The 18,481-nt window shown below is 51.3% G+C and overlaps 2 protein-coding genes across 3 annotated transcripts in view; both read right to left on the bottom strand.

Moving 5' to 3' along the window:
• The window catches only part of SH3PXD2B (SH3 and PX domains 2B), an 81,578-nt gene extending 76,872 nt beyond the window's left edge, over positions 1-4,706 (bottom strand). Inside the window, exon 1 of the mRNA XM_029049969.2 lies at positions 4,430-4,706. Coding sequence (XP_028905802.1) covers positions 4,430-4,501 — 72 coding nt within the window. The 5' untranslated portion in view covers positions 4,502-4,706. The remainder of the gene's footprint in view (positions 1-4,429) is intronic.
• Positions 4,707-8,126: 3,420 nt separating this feature from the next.
• STK10 (serine/threonine kinase 10) overlaps positions 8,127-18,481 on the bottom strand; it is a 100,418-nt gene continuing 90,063 nt past the window's right edge. For both annotated transcript variants that reach the window (XM_029049967.2, XM_029049968.2), the window contains 7 exons: positions 18,083-18,175; positions 16,293-16,422; positions 15,105-15,229; positions 13,582-13,770; positions 12,928-13,053; positions 12,414-12,527; positions 8,127-11,202 (listed from right to left, as the gene is read on the bottom strand). In XM_029049967.2, coding sequence (XP_028905800.1) covers positions 11,062-11,202; positions 12,414-12,527; positions 12,928-13,053; positions 13,582-13,770; positions 15,105-15,229; positions 16,293-16,422; positions 18,083-18,175 — 918 coding nt within the window. In that variant the 3' untranslated portion in view covers positions 8,127-11,061. The remainder of the gene's footprint in view (positions 11,203-12,413; positions 12,528-12,927; positions 13,054-13,581; positions 13,771-15,104; positions 15,230-16,292; positions 16,423-18,082; positions 18,176-18,481) is intronic.

Here is an 18,481-nt window from a genome sequence, read left to right as displayed (position 1 = left end):
TTACTGTGTGCCGAGCACTGTACTATGCATTTGGGATAGCACAACGTTTGGGATAGCACAATATGACAAACATATTCTCTGCCTAAAATGAGTTGACACTCTAGAGAGGGAAAGGAAAGTGCCCAATGGCAACAGATGGGTAACAGAAAACACTCTCTAGGCTATAAACTCCCTCTCTAGACTAAGCTCATTTAGGTAGGGAATGTGCTTAGTAGAGTGCTCTGCACACAGTAAGCGCTCAATAAATACAACTGACCGATTGACTCTCCCCTCTCTAAACTATAACCTCATTATAGGCAGGGAACGTGTCTATCAATTCTGCTTTAGGGTACTCTCTCAGTACAGTACTCTGCACATAAGTGATCAATAAATACGATTGATTGATTGACTGAAGCCCTAGAACCCGCAACAACACGTTTCAGGAAACTCAGATGGAAGATGCCAAGATAGATGAATGACCAAATCCTCTAATCTGGCATTGAAGGCACTCACATGCCGAAAGGGTAATCCTGTCCCTATCACACTTACCCCTCCTAAAACAGGGACCCAATCCAGCCCATAATTTCCTAGAAAGGTCCCCACCCATATTTAAGTGGTCTTGAAATGATTTTATCTAATCCATTTCAGATGACTGTTAGAGGGAGAGGATACACGATCTGACCCTTGTAATATTACGATGTTGCAAGACGCTCTCTCCTCTCCGCATAAACTCCCCCACCCCATCCGGCCACTCTGCCAAAAACCCACAGCTTGTTTTTGACTCCCTAATGGCTGAGAGCAGCACTTGGTAGAATGCTTTTCATATAGTAGATGCTTAATAAATGCAAGTGCTGGAGTCAGGCTGGAAGCCAACATACAGCTGTTGGAGGGGAAAACGGCCGAGATCATGCCCAAAAGAGCAGCTGGGACCGCTCTCAGACCTAAGAGCCACAAAAGGTTCCTAAACCCCAGGTAGGTTCCTTGCTGGCCACAAAAGGCCAACCCTCGATGCTCAGATGAATCCAGATTTCCCAAGCCCTGAAAGGTCCCAAGTGACACGGCACAGGGCTTGCGGGGAGACGAAACTCCTCCGGCACTTATTTTGTGCAGTTTGTAGTGGAGAGTGAAAAGGCACCAAGCTCGCCACTCAGTCTGCCTCTTCACTTCATTTGCTTTTCTAAAGGGGTAGCAGGCTTACCCCTTAAAGCCCATAAACACTTCTACTGGATGTCCTTTGTGTGCACGGTGATGTACCGAGCACTCAGAAATATCTAATAGAAGTAAGTCATGCCCCTGAGCGTTTAGTCTAATGGAGGTGAAACGCAAGCAACGTAAAAAAAGGCATAAGCATATATTCGCATGTGTTAAGGTAGGTGACAGGATCAAGAAAGTAGAGACTAATCAAGGAGGAGGCAGAGGAGGGGGCTCTTAGGAGGGTTTTCACTGTGGAGAGGGAAGGACCTCCCTCTATTCATCCTGCACCTCCTTATTAATATTATAATACGATAACAATAATTGTAGCGTTGGTTAAGCTACAGGGAAGCAGCGTGGCTCAGTGGAAAAGAGCCTGGGCTTCGGAGTCAGAGGTCATGGGCTCGACTCCCAGCTCTGCCACTTCTCAGCTGTGTGACCTTGGGCAAGTCACTTAACTTCTCTGTGCCTCAGTTACCTCATCTGTAAAATGGGGATTAACTGTGAGCCTCACGTGGGACAGCCTGATTACCCTGCATCTCCCCCAGCGCTTAGAACAGTGCTCTGCACATAGTAAGTGCTTAACAAATACCAACATTATTATTATTATTAAGCTCTCACTATGTGCCAAGCACTGGGGTAAAGAAATCCGGTCAGGCACAGTCCTTTGTCATCTTTGTCCCACATGGGTCTCAGAGTCAAAGTGGCAATGGTGGAGAGAAACGGTATCTTAACCCCATTTTTACAGATGAGAAAACGAAGCCCACCCAAAAGTGAAGTGACTTACCCAAATCCCACAGCAGGCAAGTGGCAGAGCTGGGATTCCAGGTCCTCGGACTCTGGGCTCTTTCCATAGGCCACACTGCTTCTACACGAAAACTCATCCACCTAACCGTCCCCACTCTCCGCCTGGGGACAGAGGGGCACCACTGCCTCAGGTGGAGAAACTGAGGCATCAAGGGGTGAAGGGCTTGTTTTCAAATTGGCCAGGGAGCATTAAGAAGGGAAAATGTTCTGCTCCTCTGGGACTGGAAGGAGCTCCCAGCTAGTGGGGGGTAGGGGGCTGGGAGCAGGGGGCTGCCCTGGCTGATCCCTTAGGCCCAGGGGAGGAGGGTGGGACAGGAGGGCACCCGCCCTCCCCCACCACCATCGCTCCGACCCACTGCACGCTTTCCATTTTCCCAAGAGGTTCAGCCAAAGTAGAAAGGGAAGACTTTAGGATGGGTCCCATCGACGTGGCTTACTGGAAAGAGCCCGGGCTTAGGAGTCGGAGGACGCGGGTTCTAATCCCAATTCCGCCACTTGTCTCCTGTGTGACCTTGGACAAGCCACTTCACTTCTCCGTGCCTCAGTTCCCTCATCTGTAAAATGGGGATTAAGACTGTGAGCCCCACATGGGATTACCCTGTATCTACCCCAGCACTTAGAACAGTGCTTGACACATAATAAGTGCTCAACAAATACCATCATTATTATTATTATTACTTGGAGGCTGCCACGGGGATCCTAGCTCCTGGAACTGGAGATGAGGACCCGGGGGACCACACTGGCTCCGGCCTTGGAGGAGGGCTCAGAAAGTACTGCAGAGGTCCGGGAGGTTCCAGGGAGCTCCCCGCCCAAGACCCGCGAGCTCACTAGTGCCAGATCGCCGGCCGTCCAAACCTGGATTGGAACCCAAAACTGCTCCCCTCAGCACAGACCCCTTATTCCCATCCTGCTCTCCCACCTAACCCGGCCTGGACCCCTTATATCTCCTGAGCCTCCCAACCCGGACCCCTTTATACCCATCCTGCACCCCCCAACCTGGAACCCTTATACCCGCCCTGTGCCCCCAGGCCTAGACCTAACCCCTCCTGCCCTGCGCCCCTAACCAAGATCACATATTCCCCTTCTGTGCCCCCTGGCATGGACCCTTTATACCCGTCCTGCGCCCCCCAGTCCCGTGCCCTCCAGCCTGAACCCCTTTATACCCATCTTGCGACCCCCCGACCTGGAACCCTTATTCCCCTCCTGCGATCTCTGGTTCTGCGTCCCCCTTTCTGGATCCATTATTCCCCTCCTGCGACTCCCAGTTCTGCGCCCCCCTTTCTGGACCCCTTATTCCCCTCCTGTGCCCCCCGACCCGGCCTCCTTTATACCCGGCCTGGGCCCCTTTATACTGGTCCTGCGACCCCCGACCCGGACCCCTTTATAATAGCCAACCTGGACCCCTTAGTCCACTCCTGCGCCCCCTGGCCCGGACCCCTTTATATCGGTCACCTTGTATACCCCCCTCCGCCCCCAACGCTTAGAATAGTGTTGTGCACATAGTGGCTCAGTGGAAAGAGCATGGGCTTGGGAGTCAGAGGTCATGGGTTCGAACTCCAGCTCTGCCACTGGTCAGCTGCGTGACTGGGGGCAAGTCACTTCACTGCTCTGTGCCTCAGTTCCCTCATCTGTCAAATGGGGATGACGACTGTGAGCCTCACGTGGGACAATCTGATTACCCTGCATCTACCCCAGCGCTTAGAACAGTGCTCTGCACATAGTAAGCACTTAACAAATACCAACATTAGTAAGCGCTTACTAAATGCCATCATTATTATGATTATTAACACCGGTCCTGCGCCCCCCGGTCCGGCCCCCTTTATGTCGACCACCTTGTATCCCCACCCCCGCCCAGCGCTTAGAACAGTGCTTTACACAGAGCCAGCGCTTACCCAATGCCATCATTATCATTATCACGGTCCTGCGACCCCCCGGGCCCGTCCCCCTTTATGTCGACCACTTTGTATCCCCTCCCAGCGCTTAGAACAGTGCTTTGCACATAGCAAGCGCTTACCCAATGCCATCATTATCATTATCACGGTCCTGCGACCCCCGGGCCCGGCCCCCTTTATGTCGACCACCTTGTATCCCCCCCCCAGCGCTTAGAACAGTGCTTTGCACATAGCCAGCGCTTACCCAATGCTATCATTGTCACGGTCCTGCGACCCCCGGGCCCGGCCCCCTTTATGTCGACCACCTTGTATCCCCCCCCAGCGCTTAGAACAGTGCTTTGCACATAGCCAGCGCTTACCCAATGCCATCGTTATCATTACCACGGTCCCGCGACCCCCGGGCCCGGCCCCCTTTATGTCGACCACTTTGTATCCCCTCCCAGCGCTTAGACCAGTGCTTTGCACCGAGCAGGCGCTTTCCAAATGCCATCGTTCTCTTGATGATTATTACGATTCTTGGCGGTGCCGCGCCCCCCGGCCCGTGGGCGTCCCGTCCTTACATAGTGCTTGTTGGGCACCCTCCGCTTCTGCACGTCCAGGACCTTCACCTCGACGATGCTGCGCCGGGACATGGCTCCCTCCCTTCCCCGGCCCGGCCCGGCTCGGCTCGGCCCGGCCTGGCCCGGCTCGGCCTCTCCCTCCGCATGCACCCGCAGCCGGGACCGGGATCGGGACGGGCACCGACAGTGCCAACCTCCGCCCTCTCTCCCTCCCTCTTCCTTGGACCCGGGCCGAGCCGTGCCGAGCCGGCGTCTCCCCCAGTCCCCAGGCTGCAGATGGTCGAGGCCCTCTCCCCCGGTCCAAGGACCGCCCCCACCTCCTCCCCCTCGGCAACTCCTCCTTTAACTCATTTTCAATTCCTTTAACTCCTCCTCCTTTAAAGGGGTCGGGCCCGACCCTGCCGAGGAATCCAGCCTACATAAAGACCGTGGACTACTCGCAAAACAACTGGATTTTTACAGCCAAATGAGCCCAAGTGGGATTTCCAAGGCCCGGGGGCTCGATTTAGATTAGCGTGTTTGGGGCACATCATGTGAGCCTCACGTGGGAAGACCTGATTATCCTGTATCTACACGGAGTAATAATAATGATGATGATGGCGTTTGTTAAGCGCTTACTATGTGCCAAGCACGGTTCTAAGCGCTGGGGAGGATACGAGGTGATCCCACATGGGGCTCACGGTCTTTAATCCCCATTTTGCAGTTGAGGGAACTGAGGCCCAGAGAAGTGAAGCGACTTGCCCAAAGTCACACAGCTGACAGGCGGCGAGGCCGGGATTTGAACCCATGACCTCTGACTCCCCAGCCCGGGCTCTTTCCACTGAGCCACGCTGCTTTCTCTACACAGAGTAAGATTATTATTAGTATGTTTAGACCGTGAGCCCGTTACCGGGCATGGATTGTCTCTGTTGCCCAATTGTCCATTCCAATTCATCCCTTCATTCAATTTATTGAGCGCTTATCGTGGGCAGAGCGCTGTACTAAGTGCTTGGAAAGTACAATTCGGCAACAGAGAGACAATCCCTACCCGAAAATGAGCCCACAGTCTAGAAGGGGGAGACAGACAACAGAACAAAACAAGTAGACAGGATTCATTAGCATTAAAATAAATGGAATTATAGATATATACACATCATTAATAAAATCGAATAATATGTACAAATATCCACAAGTGCTGTGGGGAGGGCAAGCGGGTAGAGCAGAGGGAGGGAGTAGGGGCAATGAGGAGGGGAGGAGGAGCAGAGGGAAAGGGGGGCTCAGTCTGGGAAGGCCTTCTGGAGGAGGCAAGCTCTCAGTAGGGCTTTGAAGAAGGGAAGAGAGTTATAGTGCTTAGTACACTGCTCTGCACATAATAAGCGCTCAATAAATTCAATTGAATGAATGAATGAGGAGGACTGATTCCCTGGAGAAGAGAAGCAGCACGGAAGTGCTTGGCACACAGTAAGGGCTTAACTACTACCATAACTATTATTATTAGTGAACAGAGGACGGGCCTGGGGATCAGGAGCTCGTGGGGTCTAATCCCGGCTCCGCCACTTGCCTACTGGGTGACGTCGGGCGAGTCACTTCACTTCCCTAGGCCTGTTCCCTCCTCTGTAAAATGGGGATTGCGACTGTGAGCCCCCTGTGACAGGGACTGTGTCCAACCTCATTACCTTGTATCTACCCCTAGTGCTTAGAACAGTGCTTGGCTCATAGTAAGCACTTAACAAATACCATAATTATAATTATTATTAATAAGACACCAATGCTAGGAAAAGTCTAGGACAAGGAAGAGGCAGACCGGCAGCTAGATGGACAGAAACCGTAACAATGAGAACGGAAGAACCGTTAGAAAGGGTGTGGATTATGGCAGAGGGCAGGACGTTTTGGGGAAAGTATATCCATGGAATCACTATGAATTGGAAATGACTTGGCGGCACTTAATAATAATCATCTTTTGAGCGCTTACTCCACAGACAGACTGTGCTACGCGCTTGGCAGAGTGCAATACAATAACAATCATAGCATTTGTTTTACGCACTTGGCAGAATACAATGCAATAATAGTAACTGTGGCATTTGTGAAGCACTTATGTACACTCTTCTAAGCACTGGGGTGAATACAAGCAAATCAGGTTGGACACAGTCCATTACCCATGTGGGGTTCACATCCTTAACTTGCAGATGGGAGAACCGAGGCAGAGACAAATGAAGGGACTTGCCCAAAGTCACACAGCAGACAAGTGGCAGAGCTGGGATTAGAACCCATGACCCGCTGACTCCCAGGCCCGTGCTCTATCCACTAGGCCATGCTGCTTCTTGTGTATACAATAGACAAGATTTCTGAACCCGAGGAATTTACAATCTAGCTGTGTGGCCTAGTGGAAAGAACAAAGGCCTGGGAGTCAGAGGGGCTGGGTCATAATCCTGGCCCTGCCACTTGTCTGAGGGCCACCTCGGGCAGGGAGAGGAAAAGAACCTGCTTCGGCTTTGGTTGCTCCACCCCCTCTGGGGCTGGGGGTTCTCTCTGGCTGCAGGCCCAGCAACGGGCATGATGGACTGGGCTGAAAAAGACCTCCAAGTGCTCAGTACAGCACTGCTCTGCACACACCAAGTGCTCAATAAAGGGCAGTGATTGATTGACCATTGTTTAGCAAAATGGCAAACTGTTCACTATCGTCGACGATGAGGAATAACTACGACTGAATGAACTATGTCAACAATTGAAACACGTTGTTTTTATCAAATTCGACCATTGAGAATCCGAGTGGAGTGCCAACTCACCATCCTGCCTTGCTGCACCATGACGGGGTGAAGGGGTAGTGGCCGGAAGTGTTTCCAACTTTCAGAACGCCGGGCAGGCTGAGGCTATGGCTATTGTGACTACTGGACTCTGCCCGAGTGCCAAGAAACCCTAAACTCTCCTCCTTTAACTTCAGTCATCTGCCGCTCTTTTTCATACTTACCATTGTCCGCATCTTTTCAGGTTAGATTTCATCATTTCTTCAGTTCCTCAGGTGCCTGTCAGCAACTCTCCCTCACTTACCTTAGGTTGTATACCCTTTGTAGGCCCAGGGAACGTATATAATTCTTCATGTATTTTTTCCCCCCAGTTCCCAGTAAAACACTTTGCACACAGTAGGTGCTCAGATACTGATGATGATGCAATATACTCTTTTTTCATTAAATGGTACTTTTTGAGCACCCATTATGTGTCAAACACTGTTGGTAAGCGCTGGGGTAGAGACAAGTGACTTAGGTTGGACACGGTCCCCATCCTGCATGGGGTTCACTGTCCACGTAGGAGGGAGAACAGGAGAATTGAGGCCCAGAGAAGTTAAGTGACTTGCTCAAGGTCACACAGCAAGCATTTGGTGGATCCGGAATTAGAATCCAGGTCCTCCAACTCTCAAGGCCCATGCTCTTTCTACAAGACCATGTTGCTTCTCTCGCATTTAGAAGGATATAGGGTAGGCTGGTTTCCCTTTTACACACAGGAACTACTTTACACCCAAGGCGATCGCTTTCGAGCCGCTAAGGGTTTCACCCATGTCAGCCAGCTACTTTTCAGGATTCCGGGATCTACCAGTGGCCCCGGTATCAGTGCTATATTTTGGGCTACTGTTTTCAGTTTAAACCGTCTTTTTGATCGAAACTGATTGTAAAGGCTTAGGGAGGTCATACCTAGATCTGCCATCCAGTTCAAACACAAACCATTTCTCACCTTTTTACTTTATTAAAGCTTATTTACATCATTGTTTTGCTCCAGATCAACTACTTGGAGTAAAGTTTCAAAAATGCGTAAAAATCATTACTCTTTCCTTCAGAAAGGGAAAATAAAAGTTGGCTGCATATATTTTAGTAAAGGTTATGGGGGGAAAAAGGAAAAATAGTTCAGTTCTTACAATGGAATTTTTTTTTTTAACACACAATACTGGCCTGTTTCTTAAGAGGCACATATTGCCTGAGGAGTGAGGTGGCCCAAGGAGTTGGGTCTAGGGACCAAGAGAATCTAGTTACAGATTTCAAAAGAAAACCAGATAAATGGATCTTTTTTTCACAATCCAGGCTTTCGGCACGAGCGATTAATCAAGGATTTCCCAATTTTTCCTTTCTTAACACACCCAAAATTCAAAACTAAAAACTGTAAACAAGGACAACACATAGTCTGAATTTTCACTAAAAGGGGCGTGACTTTGAACCTTCACTCTATTCAATACCTTTCAAGGGGCTTCCAACAGAGGTGCAGTTCGCATGGGAAAGGGAAAATATTACAATTGATCGTTCCCCAGAGCTTTGGTCAAAATCGTCAAAATGGGTTCAATTTTCATTCCAACTTCTAAGTGGTAGGAGAGATTAATTGGGTCAAAAACCTGGAATTGATTCAGTCTCAACACTTCTTCTTCCTCCTTCTCCTTTAACGAAGAATCTCCATTTCCTGTTTGGTTCAAACCATCAATGAATCATCCATAAAGCCCTTTGACAGTTTAGCAGCCAACATTCTTCTTTCTCCAAAGATCCAAACCCAGATGGGCAAGATAAGATTGGTTTTTACTGGGAAATGGATGGGTGAGAGAGGACCCCTCCCTGAGAAGTGGGGATCCTTCCAGATGCCAGAGCCCCAAAGGATCAAAATGCTTTTGGAGTTCTTGTAAAATAAAACCCCACAAAAACTCAATCATCCCTCTAAACCATGTTCTTGTCACTAAGTTGTTGACAAATTTGGAAGGTGAGGTGAGGGAGAGATTTCTTTGGAAAAAATACAATTCCTGTCCCAATCTTGCTGCTTTGCTGGGACATTCAATCCCAAACTGGAGAGTTGGGCTGGGGGAGAAACCTTTGACTACAAAGAATTTGGAATCTGGAGTTGGTTGGCTCTGGAAGGCTCCATTTGAGGCCCAGACCAGTGCTTGAGCACTGCAAACTCAATCTAAATCAGCCCAAAGGCAAGTCATGGGCAAGATCCACACCCGTCCACACCTGGAGGACAGATCTGACCATGGCACTGGGTGCTGAACTGCTGCTGCTGCTCCCTCCCCCAAGAAAAGAAAATATTCTAATTTCCGTCTGTCGTTTTGACCTCACTTGGGTCCCTGTGGCTGTGGACGGTGCAGGGAATGGGAAAGGCGGCCGTTGGGGAAATTATGAAAACTCAGGAATAGGCCAGAGGCCCTTGGCCAGGCACCTATTCCCACTACTGGGAAGATGGAAGAACTAGGATCTGGAACAAAATGAAGACAGAAGTGTTCGGACTTCAGGATGAGGGATTAATCCCTGAAAATCTACAAAGCAGTCACCTCGTCCCTTTGGGGCTAATGCACAAGAGGACTGCGCCATTGGCCAGGGCAGTTTCACATCAAAGTTTGGCAGTAAGTCACTTGTGCTAAATCTGGTTGGGCAGTAACCCACTCCGCCTCACTCCCCAGCTTCCTTGGAAGAAGGCTCTGTATAAAGGGCACGTTCGGCGGGGCAACGACGGGGAACAGTCCAGGGAATCCTGCTCCTGCTCTGCCAGGGGGCTGCCACTTTCTGGACCGAGCAGTTCTTAGGCTAGTTAAGGAGGCACCATTTCCCTCAGCTCCTTCCCCATGCAGCTTGTGTCCCTTCCTGTTAAATCGGTGGCATGGATCACTTCCCCTCTCTGCAGCCTTCTCGTGCAGCCCTGAGATACTCACGGAAAATGAGCGGGACAGCTGGATCATCAGCTGAAATGTTGGGAGGAAATCACGGCGGGGAAGGGAAACGACGTTCATCCTGACCGGATCCAGGACAACCAATGTTCAAGTCCCAGCCTTGACCCAGGGCAAGCCCACATGTCTGAGAGAACTCAGACTGAACATAAACTTCCAAGTCCCTCCAAGACTGCCCCGCGGGACAGAACCCAGACCTCCAGGCCACAGGGACCTAAATCCTTGTCGCCCCAGCTAACCCCTACTGTGGGTTATTGGCACTATCAAGCCATTCCCCAACCACACTCTTAGGGAGTTCCTGCTTAAAAATGGGAATACTCAGGATGTGATGGGGATGACTCCCAAGCACTTTCCCCTGGCTCCGGGATCCATCGAGGACAGACAACTGGTGCCTTTAGTTTACCGGGGAGAGAAGAGAATGTCGAGTCTCCAGAATGCCGCTGACTCCGATTTCCCTGCAGCGTGTCTATGTCTTGGAGGAAAAGCAAGCTCATACGGGTGTCCCTGTCCCATTCCTGGAGCAGAGGATCTTTCCCCCGTCCGCATACCCAGGAGATGCCCTCTCTCTGCCTATCGTGCCCCTGGGCCAGCTTCCACTGCCTGAAACTACTCATCATCAGGTCCATAACTTGCCTGGAAATGTCACTCCTGCAAATCGCTCTACAGATTGTCTGACTGTGGATTACCCTTCACACTGACGATTATCTTTCACACCTTGGAGTGAAGCCACTGCAAGGTGCGAATGCTGGAGTAAAAGTTCCCTACAGTTACAATCCATCCCAACTCTAATAGTGCAAATCATCGCTTGAGGGTTGGGAGGGGTTCAGCCTCGGAATTGGGCGGGGGAGGGGGGTTGGGGATGATAGGGGGAAAGGAATCTGCAGTTAAGCAGCAGAGAAGCAAAAGGTCCTGAGTTACTTGTTCACAGAGAACTGGAGAGGCCCGAACGCTCCGCGCGGGGCTAGGAAGCCTCTGTTGAGCTAAATGGCAAGAACTTGGTGGGTTTGTGGGGGGAGGGGGGAGGTTGGCCATCTGCCTCTTCACTCAATTTAAAGAACATCTCCTGCTCACGCTTCTTCTGGTTCAGGTCATCCTCCAGAGCCTGGAAAAGAACACGGAGAATAAACTGGATGGAAGGGTATGTGGTCGGAGTCATCCCACTTTGAACTCCCACGATTCCTTTAATTTGCTCATCCTTAATATCGTTTGACTTCCCATAATCCTGGGAAGGAGCAAACAACAGGCATTATTCTCCGTATTTTACAGATGGATGAACTAGTGCTCAGAGAGAGTGAGAGTTCAGCCCAAGGTCTCCCAGCAGGTCAGTAGTAAAGTTCACCCAACATCTCTCCAAAAGACCTGGCTGGGCCCTGAGTCATAGAAAGGACATCACCGCCACCCCGGCTCCACCCCTCCTCACCCCCCAAACACACAAACACACACACACACACACACACACACACAGATTATTTGACAGGAGGTGGCTGAAGCCGGTACTGGGGCAGGCAAGGCCAAATCTTTGGTTTCACAGGATAATATTATATCTAGAATCTATGTGCTGAAGATCCCCGGCTTAGACTGCGAGCCCCATTATATTGTACCCATCCCAGCTTTTGGAACAGTGCTTGATACAAAGCAAGCACTAGGTTCTAAACTCAGCTCTGCTACTTGTCTGCTCTATGACCTTGGGCGAGTCACGTCACTTCTCTGTACCTCAGTTACTTCATTAATACTAAGTAATACTGTTAACATTAACATTATCAATGGTAATATTGATGGCAATAATGATAATAATGATATTTGTTAAACTCTTAGCCAAGCACTCCGCTAAACTCCGGGGTAGATACGGTATAATCAGATGAGACACAGTTCCTGTCCCACAGTCCAAATGGGAGGGAGTACAGGTACTTCATTCCCATTTTACAAATGAAGAAATTGAGGCACAGAGAAATCGAGCTACTTGCCCAAAGTCATTTAAGCAGACAAGTGATGGAAGAGAGATTAGAGCCTGGGTCTCCTGACTCTCAATTCTGTGCCCTTCCCCTTAGGTCACCCTGCTTCTCTAGGCCACACAGCTTTTGAGGGATCCAGGACTTCAGTTGCCTTGACATACCCTGCAGAACCGCCTGGAAAGAGAGAGCTTTTTTGGAAGGGAAGCCTCATCCACTCAAAGCCTCTAGGACCGGAGGCAGGGGATGCCGGGATACGGGGAACAAGTCCAAAGCAACCAAACCAGAGGAAGAAGCACGGTGCAGCTGGAATCTGGTCCCCGGATGGGCCCATCCTGACAGGCACTTCCACGAACCCCGTTACCTTCTTCCGCGGCCGCAGCTTGTCCCGCCAGTCCTTCAGGTTCTGGTTGTGGCCTTCATCCAGGGCCTTCAGCTTCTGGGTCTCGTGTTCCACCAAGAGATGGCACTTCTCATTCTGTAACGCATCCCATCCCGGACAGATGAGCTGCCTGAGAGTCCCTGAAGCTCTCCAGTCTCAGCCCCATCATCGCCCAAGCCTTCTCTGCATCCCTTCCAACACCTGCCCTGCCCCCTCCCACCTCCCGCAACAGCCCCCCGCCCCCAGTGACTTTCCCCAGTAGCAGCAGTGGAGACCGTCCCGATAACCGATGCCACAGATCCAGTCCTTCCTGGGTAGACTTGAGCCTCAGCCCAGTCCCTGCTCCCAAGCAATGAGCTGAAATAACAGGGCCCCAGAGGAATATGGGCAGATCGCTCCAACAGGCTGACGCCTGACTTCGCCCATATGCCCTGGCCAGCTTCAGGACGGCACTCCCTCTCGGGCCGGGGGAGCGGGCATCCAGCCATGACGTTACCTGGAGCTGCTGAAGCTCGTTCAGGTTGCTCTCACACTGGATGTGCATGTCCCTCATCTGGGCCTCATGTTTCTGCTGCTGCTGGACCCGCTCGGCCTTCTGTCTCTTCTCCTCCTGTTGAGAGAACTGGAACACGCAGGGCCGAGGCCTTAGGCAGGCTGGGCAACGGATGGTTGGTTCGGCTCCCTACCCTGCAAGCTCCTGGAGGGCAGAGATCGTGCCCCGTAGGTCCTTTGACTTCTCCCAAGTGCTCAGAACAGTGCTTCGCACACAGCAGGTGCTCGATCTGTGCTCGTAATTAATGGATGGACTCCCTGTAAGTATTTATCCTGTCAAGCAGTCATATTCATTCCATTGTATTTATTGAGCACTTACTGTATGTAAAGCACTAAACTAAGGGCTTGGGAGAGTATAATATAACAAAAAACAGACATATTCCCGCCCACAACCATCTCACAGTCTAGAGGGGGAGACGGCCATTAATATAATTAAATCAGAAGATAAATAAATAAATATCTAAGGGGTGATCGGGCCCTGACTGACCTCTCGGGATCATAGGGCCCAGGGCCTCTTTCTGCCCTCTGCCTCTCCATAATGGTCAGAAAGTGATCAACAGTGTGTGGGGCGGTCATGGGGCCACACCGGGTGCCGCACCTGTTTAATCTTCTCCCGCTGCTCTGAGGCACTCCCGCTGGCATTGATGTGGAGGCTTTTCTTGTACATGGCCATGCGGGTCTTCCCCTCGCTCCTCTGGATCTTCGGGAGGCGGGCCTTCTCCTGCTGCTGCCGCACTTTCAGGCTCTCCACCATGCGCTGGTTGTAGCGCTGCATCTGCTCCTGTTCCTGGGGAGGAAGAGACGCTGCGTCCTGCCCCGGGACCACGCAGGGCCCCGGAGAAGGCTGAGATCTGGGCCGTCAGCTGGGGACAGACACCTCTGCCGCACTGCCCCGTGAGGTGGGCTTTCCAACCTGGACCGCCCCCGCTCGGAGCTTCCTTTGGGTTGGGGAGACCCTAGGGGTGCAGTCAAGAGAAGAGTCAGAGGACATGGGTTCTCATCCCAGCTCCGCCATTTGTCTGCTGTGTGACCTTGGTCAAGTCACTTAACACCTCTGTGCGGTAGTTACCTCATCTGCAAAATGGGGATTAAGAACGTGAGCCCCCTGAAGGACACGGATTGTGTCCAACCTGATTATCTTTTATCTATCTCAACGCTCAATACAGCTCCTGGTGCACAGTAAGCGCTTAACAAAACCCATAAAAAATTCCATTAAAAAACTAACAAACAAAAAAAGGGCCCACTCCACCTGCTTGTCCCAAGGGTCGCAGGGGAGCAGAAGAATAGGGTGTCAGGGGCTAAGACTGAAGGCTCTGCCCCCCACCAACCCCCTCCACCTCCCACTGTCCCCTCTCCCACCTCCCTCCCACTTCTGAGCCAACAGCAAGAACTGAGAAGCCAGCGCAAAGGGGAGTCTTTAGGGGCTGCAGAAATCCTGGCTTCCCTGATCTGAGGGGTGGGGCACCCAACTCCAGGAAGGCCAAAATCATGCTGAAGCCTGCAGGGACTCTTCTCAAATGAATGCTTCCAACTGACCCCCAGTCCCCAAATCCCACCCCAGGATGGTGGAGAATTCAGGGGAAGAGGAAGAAGCAGGAAAAAGAGGGAAAATGACACTTTTCAGAGGTTTTAATAAATTAAATTAATAAAACATTAATTTTAGGTCACAAAAAGCCACTCTTCCCCCTTCCTTACGTTGGGACCCTGAGATGTCCCAAGCAGAGCCTGTAAAACACAAACTCTGATCCCAGCCTACTGGGATGGCACTGCCAGGGGTGGGGAAAAAGAGTGCCCTTTGCCCTCAAATGTACCTAGCTGGCTCTCACAGGGCTGCTATACCATTTCCCGGAGAAACTCCCCCAATGGCCCCAGGACCTGTCCCGGTTTTGGTCCAGACAGGATAAACTGCCACCCTACTGCCCGTCCTAGGGATCTAACCGATGCCAGGGGCCTGATGATTCACGTGTCAGGCCGCCCCTAGCCCAAGCCCCATCACGCTGGTGCCCTGGACGTTGAATGGAAAAGACCGCGGAGTCAGGGTGGGTGATCATGGCCGACCAGGTCAGGGGTGGGCAGCTGCCGACAGCGACCGCAAGGTGGGCGACTGAGGGAGCCTCTTACTTTCTCGTGCTTTCGGAGCAGTTCGTGTCTCTGGAGGAAGTACTGATCTTTGAGCTGCTGTTTGACAAGCTGATGCTTCTCCTGAAGGTGGTGTTCCTCCAGCTCCCAGAGAGAGGCCTCCCGGTCTGGGGAATACAGACAACACAAATTGAGTTTCTCGGAGCCAGGCACAGAACCACCAGGTTGGCTTAAAGTGGAGTAAATCCAGGCCTGCAATTTTTTTCATGTTATTTGTTAAGCACTAATTATGTGTCAAGCACTGGGGTAGATACAAGTTTATCAGGTGGACCCAGTCCCTGTCCCACATGGGGCTCACAGTCTAAGTAGGAGGGAGTACGATTTGATCCCTGTTTTACAGTTGAGGAAACTGAGGCACAGAGAAGTTAAGTGACTTACCCATGGTCACACAACAAGCAATTGGCGGAGCTGGGATTAAAATCCAGGTCCTTGGATTTCCAGGCCCAAGCTCTTTTTCCACTAGGCCACTTTGCTTCAGTTGAGAGAAGAATACTACTGGGCTACACTTCCTCCCACAACAATCATAATAACTGTGTTACTTGTTAAGTACTTGCTGTGTGCTAAGCGCTGGAGTAGATATAAAATCATCAGATCAGACACAGTCCCTGTCCCACATGGGGCTCCACAGTCTAAAGTCAAGACAGTAAGCTCATCCTCTAGACAGCAGACTCTTTACAGGCAGGGAACGCGTCTGCTAATTCTGTTGCACTGTACTCTCCCAAATGCTCAGGACAGTGCTCTGCACATAGTAAGCACTCAATAAATACCATTGATTGATTAAAGGGGAGGGAGAACAGTTATTTTATCCCCATTTTACAAATGAGGAAACTGAAGATCAGAGAAGTTAAGTAACTTGCCAAAGGTCCCGTAACCCCAGGATAATAATCCAGGTATAGACTGAGTCCTGATCCTGGGCTTGTTCCTCTAGGCCAGGCATAGGCCCATGTACCATACCCAAATGCCCAGGCTCAGGGGGGTGGGCTCCCTTCCCTACTGGTCTCTAGCCCTAGGGGATAGGCCTTCGTTAGACTGTAAGCCCATCAATGGGCAGGGATTGTCTCTATCTGTTGCCGAATTGTACATTCCAAGCGCTTAGTACAGTGCTCTGCACATAGTAAGTGCTCAATAAATACTAATGAATGAATGGGAGAGTCTGGCCACCAGTCCTACCTCTCATGAGCTCCTGCTTCTTGTTCAGACACTCCCGCTCCTTGTCGCAGATCTCCCGCCTGTTTTCTGCCGTGATGGTTTTCATCGCCAACTCCAGATCCGCCTTCTGTTTGGCTAAAAACTCCCGGTCCTGCGAGAAGGCGGAGGGAGGAAATGGTGATTATCACCCTCTGCCTAATGAGCACCCACTGAGATGCACTCACTAATCCTGTATTTGGTCCAGTGATGAGAGCACTGTTCTAGAAATCAGTTCCAGGCTCCTGTCTACAAGAAGGGGAATCCCTATTGGGGTTTTGCCATTAGGAATGGAGGTTCCTGATCACAGAACCACCCAGCAGAAATCCTGGAAAAAAACTGCTTACTGTGCCTGCTGGGTTATGGTGGTAGGGAACCACTTGACTCTGTACCAAAGTCACTAGGTCTTACACATTAAAAAAAAAACACCTTGCCATGTGCTACATAATAGTGACATTTGTTAGGCGCTTATGTGCTAGGTACACTAAGCCCTGGGGTAGATACATGTTAATCACGTTGGACACAGGCCCTGTCCCACATGGAGCTCACAGTCTTCATCCCCATTTTACAGATGAGGTAACTGAGGCACTGAGAAGTGAAGTGACTGCCCTAGGTCACACAGCAGACAAGTGGCAGAGGCGGGATTAGAACCCAGGTCCTTCTGACTCCCAGGCCCGAGCTCTATCCACTAGGCCGTGCTGCTGAACTTGTGCCTGCCTACTCACTGGTTACGCTCTGTGCCCCAGCAAGAATCCAGCTGGCAGGAAAACTCCCTGACCAGTAATCACCCCCCTGCCCGAGCCTGAGGTAGTCACTTTCGATCCAAACGGCGGAGCTGAGTGGTTATGGATCAGAAGAGGCTTCTCGTCTCCCCAGACGAGAAGCAGCAGAGATTAAACTCCTAAACATTGGGCTGGCTGCTGGATGGGTGGGATCCAGGCACTGGGCTGGGGGGTGGGAGAGCTGCTCTTGATTGCTCCTCTCTCCTCTGCTCCCCTCACAGAGAAGCAGCGTAGCATAGTGGATAGAGCCCAGGGCTGGGAGTCAGAAGGTGATGGGTTCTAATCCCGGCTTGTCACTTGTCTACTGTGTGAGCTTGGGCACGTCACTTTACTTCTCTGGGCCTCAGTTCCCTCACTTGTCAAATGGGGATTGAGACTGTGAGCCCCTAAGGGCTAGGGTCTGTGTCCAACCCGATTTGCTTGTATCCACCCCAGCGCTTAGTACAGCACCTGGCACATAGTAAGCACTGAACAAATACCACAATTATTACTATTACTATTTCACCCCAGGGCAGGGAAATTGGCCAGCCACTTCCTCCCACATTGAGACTATCCTTGGCTCAGAGTAGGGGATGGCAGCGATGGCCTCTTCTGAGGCGCCCTGAAGCATATGGAGCCTCCTAACTACTCCTTCTCTAACCTGGCTCCCGGCCCCTAACCCACTACTGGTACAAGTAAACTGGGTTGGACACAGTCCCTGCCCCAGCTGGGGTTCACAGTCTCAATCCCCATTTTACAGATGAGGTAACTGTGGCACAGAGAAGTAAAGTGACTTGCCCAAAGTCCCACAGCAGACAAGTCACCTTCGGACTTGCAGGCCTGTGTTCTATCCACTATGCCATGCTGACTGACTGGAATTCCACCTAGCTTGGACTCCTTCACTTTGCTCATTCCCCAGCCTCCATTCCATCAATGGTGGATACTGCTCTGGGCCAAGGACACTAATATCTCATCCCCCATGGATTCCACTTTCTGCTTAGCTCCAAGACATACCAGAACCTGCTTCCTCTGTGAATGTTCCTCCATCTTCTGCTTCAGGCTCTCTTTACGCTGTTGGCGTGGAAGTTTCTCCACCTCACTTTTCACCTGCAGGAGACAAAACCTTTAGCCAGGGCAACTTTCGATCGCTCCATCTTCAGGACCCTGGCAGGGCCCCACCTAGGGTACCAGCAGTGGAGTCCCAGAGTCCTCCGTCCTGCTGGCGGAGGGACCACAGCAGATCATGGCCTCCTCTGGCTTGGGGGCGGCCAGACATTCCGCTGGACTCGGCTTCCTCTGTCTCGGGCCTCCAGAAAAACCTAGAGCCAAGGAGAATTAGCTGGCTCCGAGCCACGCTGCCAGGGCCTGGGAAAGTCCCACCCGCTTCCTCCCTGCCTCCTCCCAGAATAGTCT

This window comes from Ornithorhynchus anatinus, chromosome X1, assembly GCF_004115215.2.
Source record: "Ornithorhynchus anatinus isolate Pmale09 chromosome X1, mOrnAna1.pri.v4, whole genome shotgun sequence".
NCBI classification, from domain to species: domain Eukaryota; kingdom Metazoa; phylum Chordata; class Mammalia; order Monotremata; family Ornithorhynchidae; genus Ornithorhynchus; species Ornithorhynchus anatinus.
This window is presented reverse-complemented; position numbering and strand designations above follow the sequence as displayed.